At 43.1% G+C, this 13134-nt stretch overlaps 1 protein-coding gene across 1 annotated transcript; it reads right to left on the bottom strand.

Annotated features, from left to right (window-relative positions):
* Positions 1-527: 527 nt before the first annotated feature.
* VAMP3 (vesicle associated membrane protein 3) lies at positions 528-12278 on the bottom strand. The gene is made up of 5 exons (XM_033115323.1): positions 12163-12278; positions 10185-10266; positions 3987-4145; positions 3143-3194; positions 528-2337 (listed from the first exon to the last, which is right to left on the bottom strand). Coding segments are annotated over exons 1-5 (315 nt in total). The 5' UTR covers positions 12165-12278; the 3' UTR covers positions 528-2317.
* Positions 12279-13134: the final 856 nt, after the last annotated feature.

Raw genomic sequence — 13134 nt, 5'->3', positions numbered from 1 at the left:
AACTGGGATTTTATCGTAAACAAGCAGAAGTCTACTTCCACCCACATTATGTTTCCTTGGGGTTGCAGAGTTAAGAAGGGAAGTATATTCAAGGGGAAAGATATGCTGAATCAAAACAAGAGCCACATTGTATGGAGATGTCCGTCACCTACCCAAATTATAGTCCCCGCGTCCCACGTAGGCAGCTATCCATGCCACACACACACAGGGCCAGCTCTGCACATCACTTTTGAGCGACCTTATGTTGGAAAAACTCAGAAGACACATGCTAAACATTCTGGTACTCACGAGAAAGCAGCTCATACTGAAAAGCACTTTTCACGAGGGTGGTAGTTTCCTTCTGTTCCCTCGTGTATGGGGGTGTGTTGGGTAACAGGAAATGAGAGCGCGCAGGAGGAGGATGGGTGAGAAACGGTAAGAGAAAAGTGGAGTTCGGGGTTACAACGGAGGGGGGAGCCGCAAGGAGGCCATTTTTAGGACTTGGACCAGGCGCAGCCATTCCTCTGTAAGCAATACAGGCACCAGCATTGGGTTTATAAACACTTTATTCTGTTCATTAGAGTGGGCAGGTCCCAGCTAATGCAGACACAAGCGAGGTATTCCTGGGTTACTGCAGGAGCCAGTGGGCTACATGGGACTGAGCATTGAGGCCACGGAGAGAGCACCAAAGTTTCAGCTGAGACACGGCCAGAGTTCCGGAGCTGGGGAGTGGGGGTAGGGGGTCACGTCCTGACACTGACAGCTGCTTGCTTCTCACAGCTGGGCACACTGCAAGGCACGTTTCCAACATGACATCAGTTCAGTGATGTTAGGGGAACAGATACAAATAAGTGGAACCGTGTCCTGCTATGCTCAGTGATTGTTTGTAAGTCACACACTAGCATGTGGAGGAGAATGTTAGAATATTCCAGTACCCCTGGGCCACGAAGTGGTAAAACCTCTGCGCTTCTCCCTCAATGCGTCCTTGCCTGTTTTTATTCCTATCTGAATTTCTGTCCTTAACCACATGGCCAGATGTTGAAAGTTTCAACAAGTCTCTCAGATGACAACAGCTATCTCCAAAGCAGCATCTTGTGCAGACAGTCTAGGACATGGAAGAGTCTCCGGCTAGCTAGCCTCTGTGAAGTCATTCAGCCCTGACCAATGCTGATGGAAAGCACCCTACAGAAGCCTTTGGAAGTGGAATATGAATACAAATAGGAAACAAACTCCAGAAAGCTGTGGTCTATGGGGACAGGGCCACATAACGACCAGTTCACAGATGGTCTCGCTGGAAGGCTACGAAGTCGTGGCTAACATAATTCTTAGAAACATACTGGAGTCCACAGCTGGTAATCTGCAAACTGCTGGTAATATGTCTCCAGGTATGAGACTGTCCGAGTCTAGCTTGAACCTTCTCTAATCTTGGGAAAAATGCTGAAATGGAAGGAGAGTCACACCACCCACAGTATTTCAAAGGTAAGAAAGGCCTGTCAGCATGTAGAAGCTTCACAAACAATCACACACCTTTAATTCTGAAGGGCACCTTGAGTTGCATTTGTTACTTTCCTGAATTTAGCTGTCAGGGACAGACTTAAGGACGTTTTACTAGGATGTGACTTTTTGGCAAAATAGAAACTTTGGTCATAGCCATAGTTCTATAAAAATGTTTCAAAGAGGTTATTATTTCTGATTAAAATAGTATTTTTAGCAAATGATATAAAACAATAACAAGAAAGTAAACATCTTCATATCTCGTGTAAAAGCAAAAATTCTTTACCAGCATCTTATTTTTAAATATAGCAAGAGTCAGTAGTGCTTACAAACAGTAGAGGGTTCTCTTACAGGGAATCAGAAAAGTAGCAAAATAAGGCACAGCCTGTTACTGTCACAGGTTTGAGTTACACAGTAGTGTTCTTTCTGGAAGGCACAAATTGGAAATATGATTACCCAAAGGTTTAAAGTGTGGATCTGAAGATAATCTCCTATGACGAGGACAACCAACTTGGAAAGAATGACCTTAACTGGAATTAATGGCAATTAATCTGGCAACACTACTTCTAGGCTCTAGCACTCTGGAACTTATGTAAGAAGACTGTTTTATCAGCCCATGTGTAAATGTGTAAAGGCACTGTGCAAAATGCGGGCTGGGCTGACCACACTTCTTGTGTGGAGTGCATGTTAAAGGAAAGGCACCTTTCCTAGGGCTCAAACTTTACATTAACTAACAGAAAATAGTCGTTTCAGACACAACAGTAGGTAAGCTTGGTAATATAGTGGGTCCTAGGTCAAAAGTCTTGAGGATTCTTGAACAGCAGGTTGGCGTCTCAGCGGCTCTTCATGGAGAAATACTCCACACTAATGAGCAGGGAGAGACAAAAAGCAGGGAAAACAGCAGTTTAGTCTTTCAGTGCGATCCAGAATCAACATCGAAGGTTAGTCTAAATGGGAACAGAAATGTGATTTGGCCGATTTCCTACTAGTGGCTTCTCTACATTCTGTGGAGGGCTAGAGGAGACTGTGAAAAGAAAGGATCGAAGACCTGTTTCTTTACTTAGTTCCCAGGTACTGGGCTAAAAATGGCAGCGGGTTGTTTCAATACTGTATATGGTAGTAGCAGTAATACCAATAACAGTAATAATAGGGGGTATTTATTTACATAACTATATTATACTATCATCATCACTACATGCCCGGCACCATCCTAAGCACTTTTTCTGCGTTAACCAGTTTTGTCCTCGTAACAAACATATAAGATCGGTGTGTTATGATCCTCGTTATACAAATGACGACACTGAAGCTCTGGGGGATTAAGGTCTTTGCCACACGGCTGGATGGTGGGGGAGCCCAGGTGGGGCACCGGGGGTCCACGCTTTTAATCACAAAACTATACTGCTTCTCACAAAGGAAGTAGCTGAAGAAAATATATTCAGAGAGAAAACTGTAAGGTCACCGGAAATGAACACATTTTCTCTAATTTCAAAGGACGTTTCTGTCAAACGTCTCAGACTTTAATCACATAGCACTCAATATTTCAAATATTTACTACAGAAAACGAAAATCCTTGCAACAGACTACCATTCCTAAGGAAGTTTCATCCTGAGCTCTTGTACATGGAATTAACCTGTGGACACACGAGTGTCACCGCGACCGGAGAACTCACCGATGATGATGATGATGATGACGACCACGACACTAATCCCTATCGCCCACATCTGTAACAAAACACACGTCCACGTCACACTTCAGAGCGAGTACCGTGCTTACTGAAGAGCACCGTGTACTATCATTGTAGTCACTGAGAAAGAAACTCAGGTGCACGACAGCCGGAAAATCCATCGTTTTATAAGTCTACGTGGAATGTCCTCGATTAGGGCCTGAGGTTACTATTTGCTTTTTAGTTGTGGTCCCTACACCAGCATATGCTTGTGGATACAAGGTCTCCACATCAGGCTGCTAAACCTGCCATTGTACAGCACAGTGTCACCTCGAAGCCGGGCGGGGTGGGGGGGGGCAGGATGGACCTAGGATCTGAAGGCAGCATGTGTCTCTGGCAGTTGTATAAACTCGCTCAGTCCAGGCTCCTTGTGTGGCTGCTTTCTGCTCTGCCATGGAGCACAAGTGACTTTCGAGAAGTTCTCTCCTTTGACACTGGAGCCATTCACAGAACCACATGCAAATGGCTCACCATCTCCGGCCCTGAACTGGCGTTGTGTGCCCAGGGCCCCGCTGGGGTGGGGGCAGGGGCTCATGTCTGTCATTGACCCTGGACCTGCCGTTCTACAGCTTCCTAAGGTCAGCCACAGAACGAACATGGAGGTTTCCTGGTTGTCGGCGTAGAAAACGGGCATGCAGCCAGTACTTTAGAGTCAGGGTCAATCCAAATTTCCACGTGTGGGAACTCCAACTCGCCTCCCAGATTCATGACTGTCTTGTACTGGTAGCCTCTGTCAACCCCTGAGAAGGCAGAGAGTGACTTAATGTAAAGACGAGTAAAAGGGAATTACCTTACAATTCTTCCACCAGTATTTCCTCTTCAGCTTGGCAGCACTTGTTTCAAACTGGGACGCTCCTGCCTGCAGTGCATCGGCACGGTCGTCTAGCTCAGAGAGCTTCTGATCTCTTTCCAACACCTTGTCCACGTTCACCCTCATGATGTCCACCACCTGCATGAGTAGAATCACACCAAGTTACAGATAAAGAAATGGGAGAACAGAAGGGCTGCACTTTATTACTTTAAGCTCAACTTTCATTGAAAAGGGGGAGGCACTCACCGTTTCATGGTAAAGACACAAGGTAAACTAGGAAAAGAAGGAACTTCCTTAACATGATAAAGGGCATTTAGGAAAAAACCCACAACTGACATCCACGGCCAGTGGTCAAAGACAGAAAGCCTTCCCCCTAAGATCAGGGAATAAGATGGGATGGCCACTTTCACTACTGCTGTTCAACACTGTGCTGGAAGTTGTGGCCAGAGCAATTAGGCAAGGGGAAAAAAAGGCATCCAAATTTGAAAGGAAGAAGTAAAATGATATGTATTTGCAGATGATTCCACATATGGAAAATCCCAAAGAATACATAATAATAAAAACTTACTAGAGTTAACAAACAAATTGAGTAAAGTTTCAGGGAGATCAGCACCCATAAATCAATGTTTCCATACACTAACAATGAAAAGGAAATTAGGAAAACAATTTCGTATACAATAGCATCCAAAAGAATAAAATAAACTTAAGTATAAATCAAACCATGGAGGTAAAAGACTTGGGTACTGAAAACTACAAAACACTGAAAGAAATTAAAGACCGAATTAATTCAACGGGAGGACATCCCATCTTCATAGACTGGAAGACTCAATATCGTTAGGATGGCAGTACTCCCCAAAGTGATATACATATGCACAGATTCAACACAATCTTTATCTAAATTCCAGTGGCCGTTTTTTGCAGAAATGGAAAAGCGAACCCTGAAATTCATATAGAATTGTAAGGCAAACTGCATAGCCAAAACAATATTAAAAAAGAAAAACAAAATGGGAGGACTCACACTTTCCAATTTCAAAACTTACTACAAAGCTAGAGTAATCAAGAGTGTGGTTCTGGTATAAAGACAGACATACAGAACAAAGGAATAGAATTGAGAGTTCCAAAGAAATAGAGTCCCCCAAAAAATCAACCCAAACATTGATGGCCAATTAGTTTTTGACAAGGGTGCCCAGACCATTCAGTGGGGAAAAGAATAGTCTCTTTAACAAATGGTGCTGGGACAACTGGATAACCACATGTAAAAGAATGAAACTGGATCCCTATTTCACCCCACATATAAAAATTAACTCGAAATGGATCACTAACCTAAGAGCTAAAATTATAAAACTGTTAGAAGAAAACTTTATAAACCTTTATAACTTCGGATTTGGCCATGGATTTGACACCAAAAGCAAGAGCAACAAAAGAAAAAAATAAATTGGACTTTATAAAAATTGAAACTTTTTGTGCATCAAAAGACATTATCAAGGATGTGAAAAGACAACCCACAGAATGGAAGAAAATATTTGCAAATCATATATCTGAAAAAGACTTAATATCCAGAATATATAAAGAATGTTTACCACTTATCAACAAAAAGAGAAACTACCCAATTAAAAAATGGGCAAAGGATTTGAACAGACATTTCTACAAAGAATATATACAAATGGCCAACCAACACACAAAAAGATATTCAACGTCACTGGTCATTAAGGAAATGCAAATCGAAACCACAATGAGATACCCCTTTATACTCACTAGGACAGCTATCACCCAATAGAAGGAAAATAACAAGTGTTGGTGAGGATGTGGAGAAATAGGAACCCTTGGACATTACTAGTGGGAACGTAAAACGGTGCAGCTGCTAGGGAAATGTCTGAGAGTTCCTCAAAAAGTTAAACATAGAAGTACTATATGATCCAGCAATTCTACTCAAGAGAAATGAAAACGTATATCCACACAGAAACACGTATGCGAACTTAGCAGCATTCTTCGTAATAGCCAAAAGGTGAAAACACCTCAAAAACCCATCAACTGATGAATGGCTAAACAAATTAAGGTAAACACATGCAATGGACTATCACTCAGCCATAAAAAGAAACGACGAGGTTCTAATATCTGTTACAACTTGGATGGACTTCGAAAACATTATGCTAAGTAAAAGAAGCCAGTCACAAAAGGCCACTAGTGGATGATCCCTTTTATCTGAAATGTCCAGAATAGGAAAATCCACAGAAACAGAAAGCTAATTAGGTTAGCAGAGAGGGAATGCGAGAAAGAGGGGACAGGGAGTAATTACTAAATGCGTACGGGGTGTTCTTCTGGGGAGATGAAAAATATGTGAAACTAGACAGAGGTGGTGGTTGCACAACATTGTGACTGCACCAAATACCACCGAACTGGACACTTTAAAATGGTGATGTGGATTTCACCTCAATTAAAAAAAAAACAACTCTTACTTAAAATTCCTTTGGTTTAGAAAACGGACCCAACTTGATTTTGTAAGTGAACAAAAGTTTTACGCAGGATGGAATTAGAATGGGTTTCTTAGCATGAAAATATAAATTTTTCAGAAGTTCAACAACAACAGCATCATACCAAAATATTACCCTTTGCTTCAACAATCCATTGTTGTGTTAAACTTATGTTAAGCTAACGTAAATTTAATGCTGCTTTTTAAGGCAGCTAAATGCATAAAGACCAAGATTTCGTTGTTGGACAGTCACAGCTTGTAGGAACATGGAAATACTAGTTTGACTTTCTCAATCTTCCGCCATGGGTCTGCATTTATATAGGGCAGAACAAAGATGCTGTGAGCACCCTCTAACTCAAGAATTCCATGGATACAAATCTGCTGCACTAGAGAAGTCTGCTAGCATCTGCCTTTTGAACGTCAGTGGGCAACACTCGAAGCTGAATTCCACAGAGGCGAGCGTGGGCTGGGGAACAAGAAAGTCAGGCTACTGGACGAGCACGATGAAGACAAATCTGGTCAGAAGGGCTGGGCTAGGCTTGAGCAATCTACGGACCTCATTCTTAAAATTCTGTCACTCTATCTTATAAAGTGGTTCTCTTCTCTCCATTTTTTTTTATTGTGGCAAAATATACATTATAAATTAGTTCTTAGAGGAAAATGTCCTGAGAGAGAAGTGTTTGTGTTTTAGGTATATGATTTGGTCATATGAAAACAGGAGAATGTGGCTTCTGCTTAGATCAGGGCTTGGAGAAAGTAGGGGACAAGATTTTGTTACATTTATGATAGTCAAAATTTACTTTACATTCATACTTTTAGGATACTTTTTCTAAACAATTATTTCCAGAGTGTTCCCATGTTGATTTGAAATTCATCTTTTCACTCCATCAAAAAACTATTAGAACTGATAATTGAATTTTAGTAAAATAGCAGGATACAAAATTAATATTCAAAAATCAGTTGCATTTGTATATACCAATAATAAAATATGAGAAGAAGAAATTAAGAAAACAATCCCATTTACAATTGTTTCAAAGACTATAAAATACCTGGGAATAAATTTAACCAAAGAAGTAAAAGATCTGTACTAGGAAAATTAGAAGACACTGAAGGGAGAAATTAAAGAAGATACAAATAGATAGAAACACATACCATGCTCATGGATAGGAAGAATTAATATCATTAAAATGTCCATATTGCCTAAAGCAATATACAGATTCAACGCAATTCCTATCAAACTACCAAGGACATTTTTCACAGAAATAGAACATATAATCCTCAAATTTATATGGAACCATAAAAGACCCTGGATAGCCTTGGCAATCTTGAGAAATAGTGGGAGGTATAACGATACCCGACTTCAAAATTATACTACAAGGCTACAGTGAGCAAAACAGCATGGTACTGGCATAAAAACAGACACATAGATCAATGTAACAGAATAGAGAGCCCAGAAATAAATCCATGCCTATATGGTCATTTAATCTACGACAATGGAAGCAAGAATTTACGTTGTGGTAAAGACAGTCTATTCAATAAATGGTGCTGGGAAACCTGGACAGACACATGTAAAAAAATGAAGCTGGACCACCTCCTTACACCATATACAAGAATAAATTCAAAATGGGTTAAAGACTTAAATGTAAGATCCCAACCTATAAGACTCCTAGAAGAAAATATAGGAAGAAAGTTTACAGACATTACCCAGAGTAATATTTTTACTGATATATCCCCTTGGATAAAGGAAGTAAGAGAAAAAATAAACATATGGGATTACATCAAACTAAAAAGTTTTTTCACAGCAAAGGAAACCATCAATAAAACTAAAAGGGAGCCTACTGACTAGGAGAAGATATTTTTCAATGATATATCTGATAAGGGGTTAATATCCAAAATTTATAAAAAACTCAGTCAACTCAACATCAAAAAAACAATCCAATTAAAAAATGGGCAGAGGACATGAAGAGACATTTTTCTAAAAATGACAAAGAGAGGGCCAGCCTAGTGGCTCAGGCGGTTAAAGCTCCATGCTCCTAACTCCAAAGGCTGCCGGTTCGATTCCCACATGGGCCAGTGGGCTCTCAACCACAGGTTGCCAGTTCAATTCCTCGAGTCCTACAAGGGGTGGTGGGCTCTGCCCTCTGCAACTAAGACTGAACACGGCACCTTGAGCTGAGCTGCCGCTCAGCTCCCGAATGGCTCAGTTGGTTGGAGCGCGGGCTCTCAACCACAAGGTTGCCGGTTCGACTCCTGCGAGGGATGACGGGCTACGCCCCTTGCAACTAGCAATGGCAACTGGACCTAGAGCTGAGCTGTGCCCGCTACAACTAAGACTGAAAGGACAACAACTTGAAGCTGAACAGCACCCTCCACGGCTAAGATTGAAAGGACAACAACTTGACTTGGAAAAAAGTCCTGGAGTACACATACTGTTCCCCAATAAAGTCCTGTTCCTCTTCCCCAATAAAATCTAAAAAAAGCTGTCTTAAAAAGAAAAGTTTCTAAAACAAAAAGGACATAGAGATAGCAAACAGACATGAAAAAATGCTCAACCTCACTAATCATTAGAGAAATGCAAATAAAAACCACAATGAGATACCACATCACGCCAATCAAAATGGCTATCATCAATAAATCAACAAACAACAAGTGCTGGCGCGGATGTGGAGAAAAGGGAACCCTTGTGCACTGTTGGTGGGATTGCAGATTGGTGCAGCCACTATGGAAAACAGTATGGAGGTATCTCAAATCTGAAAATGGAACTACCTTATGACCCAGCAATTCCACTCCTAGGTATCTATCTGGAGAAATCCAAAACTCTAATTCGAAAAAAATTTATGCACTCCTATCTATGTTTATTGCAGCACTATACACAATAGCCAAGACATGGAAACAACCGAAATGCCCATAGGTAGATGACTAAATTAAGAAACTGTGGTATTTATACAATGGAGTATTACGCAGCCATAAAGAAGAATGAAATCTCACCATTTACAACAACATGGATGGACCTAGAGAACATTATGTTAAGTGAAATAAGCCAGACAGAGAAAGACAAATACCGTATGATCTCACTTATATGTGGAATCTAAAGAAAAGAATAAATGAATGAACTAATCAGAAACAGTCTCAGAGACATAGAGGAAAAACTGAGGGTTGCTAGATGGGAGGCGGGGTGGGGGTAAGGGGGAAGGTGAGGGGATTAGAAAGCACAATCGGTAACCACAAGATGGCCACGGGGTTACGAAAGTCAATTTGGGGAATGTAAGCAATAATATTGCAAAGATTTTACGGGGTATCTGATGGACACTTGTCTCATTAGGGAGACCACCTCAGAGATGATGTAGATGCCTGATCACTGCACTGTACACGTGAAGCTGAACAATAATGAATGTCAACTACAATTATATATATATATATATATATATATATATATATATATATATATGTATGTATCTATATATACATATATGTATATATATATACAGTTACAAAAGCCGGAGTACAGCATTAGGAATAGAGGCAGTGGAAATGTAATGGCTGTGTGCAACGTCAGAGGGGTAGTAGATAGGGGAATGAGGGTCATCACTGTGTGAGGGATATAAATGATAAATGTTTAACTATTACATTGTTTTGTACACCTGAAACTAATGAAAAAAATTAAAAATAAAAATAAAATTCATCTTTTCAGTGTTTCAAAGCAATACCTCATCCACTTGATTTTGTGTCTGCTGAAGTTTTCGATTACTGCCAGAGGCAGCGCTGGAACCCGCAGGCACACCTGCAGACCTGAAACATGCAAAAGCACGAGCATTAACAAATTATGCTTCTGAATACATTTTTTGAATGCATGAAGATGTTATTCTAGGACCCTCAGTGTTAGGAATTTCAGAACTAAAGCAGAAAAAGAGACCCTTCCTGCAGTAATGAGCAAAGGTTCTAATGACATTTCTTCTAAGTCCTCTATAATTTTCAAGATTCACCCACATGTTAAAAGTGACCGGGATCTAAAGTAATGGTTTAATAGGATTTACTTTGCATCACTGAAGTACCTGATCCTAAGATAGGTAAACTCTACTTCCCAATTGTTTATTCCTTTTTAAAAGCCATACATCTACTCAAATGCACTCAGTACTCTTCTGATTTTTCCACTGTAGCAAATTTTTTTTCATAGTTGCAAACAATTATAGAATACTCTTTTCCAATATGGGGAAATACATTTATTTACAGGAACAAGAAACAATGCTTGCTCCCTCTTTTAAAAGCTACTCATCTTTTAATATCTCATTGAATGCTTTATTCATGCAGCTCTTCCTTGACCTCTCTGGGTTTCAAGTCCTCATTTTTTCCATTCCTTGTTGGTAACACTTTAATTTTTTTCATACACACACACACACCCCGGGTGCCAAAAAGATATATACAAGTGGACAGTTTGATCAACATTGCTCAAGCACTAGTTCGTCATAATCAGAGGTGTCTGGACGCTGATGGGAACCACTTTGAGCACCTCTCGTCATTGCAGAAGTCAGACGTGACTTATATTCATCTTTTGTTATCGGTATATATTGAGTATTACAATTGTAATAGTTTTTTTCTGTTCTTAAATGGGTATACATGTTTTTGGCACCCTCTGTATATACACATATAACCTTCCCTAAGGGATCACAGGCTCCTGTGTCTTTAAAGGTCTCTTCCCTGTTTCCAAGACAGCACCTAGCAAGTGTCTGCATAGAGTAGCCCGAGTCACTGATTCCACAGTTATTCTACCACGTGTCAACGACAAGGGATGCAGCAGATCCCATCCTGCCCTCACAGAGTTTAATGTCAAATAACAGTGAAGAACCATGTTCTGGTGCATTTTCTCCACGTAGTTTTTTCACTGAATCCTCATAACTCTTTGAGGGAAACACTATCACCCCCATTTTATACATGAGTAAAGTGAGATTGAGGAAGTCAATTTGTGCTTAGACCAGGTCCTGTAAAACCACGAACCCAGGCTTACCCACTGTGACCTACTGGCAGAGCAGCCTCGGTGGGAACACTCGAGTGAAAGAACCCGGGAAAGAACCCACTCCTTTCTCCTCTGTAGGGGAGCAATGAGCAGGCTGGAGGGGGACATGGGGCTCTTGTGATTCTTGACAGCACTCTCTGAATGTTACCACGGTGAAGTCCCCGTTTGGAGGACCACCACAAAAGAGCTTTGCCATCTTCCGGAGTCCACTTTGACCACCGGTGCCTCAAGACAGGGCCAAGGGCCTTCCCCTTGCAAATTCCGGGGCCCAGCCCAGAACCGGGCAGAGCGAATAGTGACCACCGCCCCTCACAGGGAGCTTGGTGGGGGGTGGGGAGAAGAGGATGAGGAAGAGGCGGGGACGGAGGCGGGTGGGGGCGCTCCCTACCTCCGGGAAGCCTCGGGCCGCCCCGCCCTTGCCCCTTCCGCGTCCGCCCGACGGCCGCGGGGCTCTCCGGAGCGGTCGGCGGCGCTGCAGTGTCGCTCTGCCCGTCTGCAGCCCGCACCCCTGAGGCCGATGCATATCCCAGGCCTCTAGAACCCCCGCGTCCGCCTGCGCGGCCTCCGCCCGCGTCCGAGCGGAGGCCGGCGGGAACTGGGCCGGGCGGGGCTCCCAACCGCATGCCACCGTCCCCGAACCCCGAGGCCGCCCCGTGTCGCATCGTGTCACTCACATTTTGGCGGCGGCGGCGGGCGAGGGTCCGCAGAGTGGCGCAGCGGGACGGGAGCCTGGGGACCTGGGCTGGGCGGCAGCGGCGCGGAACCGATGATGTCACAGGGCGGGGTCGGGGGGCGGGGCGCGCGCGCGGCCGCGGAGGGGCGCGCCGGAAGTGGGCGGGGCGTCGCGGCGGGCCGGGGCCGGAGCGTGTCCCGGCTGCTACGCTGGGTCACTGGAGAACGTTGGGACCTCGGGGCTCGGGCTGATCGCGGCCGCGCGTGGGGCCTGGCTGTGCAATGCTGACTGCGGGTCAGTGAGCGTCAGCTCCGTCTCCCCACTGCCGCCCGTGCTGACGCTGGGGGACGTGGTACATGACGCGCTGGAAGGGGACGGTGTAGGTAAATGAGGGTGGGGCCGTTTACGTTGTTCTGGGCCGGCGGGTCGTTTCTGTGGCGGTGACAGTATTGGATGGAGACAGCCTGTGTCTTTCCGCTCAACGTCCCACATTAACCTAGTGGTCCTGTAGACACCACATTTTCCCAAGAAACCTGTTAAAATGGGATAGGAAGTCCGTTTGGGGTACTGAGCACATTGATTGGGTTATGTTCTCTCTCTCATCTGTGACACAAGTATTTGTCATTGTACAGACCACGTTATTTACAGGAGCCTTGACACCAGGGACTGTAGTTTCTACATTTCTGTATCCCCCGACCCCTAGCAGAGAATAGGTCCTCAGCTTTTGAGGGGTTGGAGGCTGGGGCACGTGTCCGAATGCAGTGAGTTACTTTGCAGTGTCTTCAAGTTGTAACTTAAAGGTGTTCCCACCGACGTAGACAACTCCTACGGCAAAAAACAAACATGCTACAAAACACTAATAGGTCAACTGGCAGAGTAGATGAGAAATGGAAAACAAACACTAAACTGTCTTTTCTAACTCTAAATGCAGTAATTTGAAAAGGGAAATGTTAGTGTATATTAGAATAAACAA

The sequence above is a fragment of the Rhinolophus ferrumequinum genome, chromosome 9 (genome assembly GCF_004115265.2).
Source record: "Rhinolophus ferrumequinum isolate MPI-CBG mRhiFer1 chromosome 9, mRhiFer1_v1.p, whole genome shotgun sequence".
NCBI classification, from domain to species: Eukaryota; Metazoa; Chordata; class Mammalia; order Chiroptera; family Rhinolophidae; genus Rhinolophus; species Rhinolophus ferrumequinum.
Note: the sequence above shows the minus strand (reverse complement) of the source record. Positions and strands in the feature narration are given on the sequence as shown.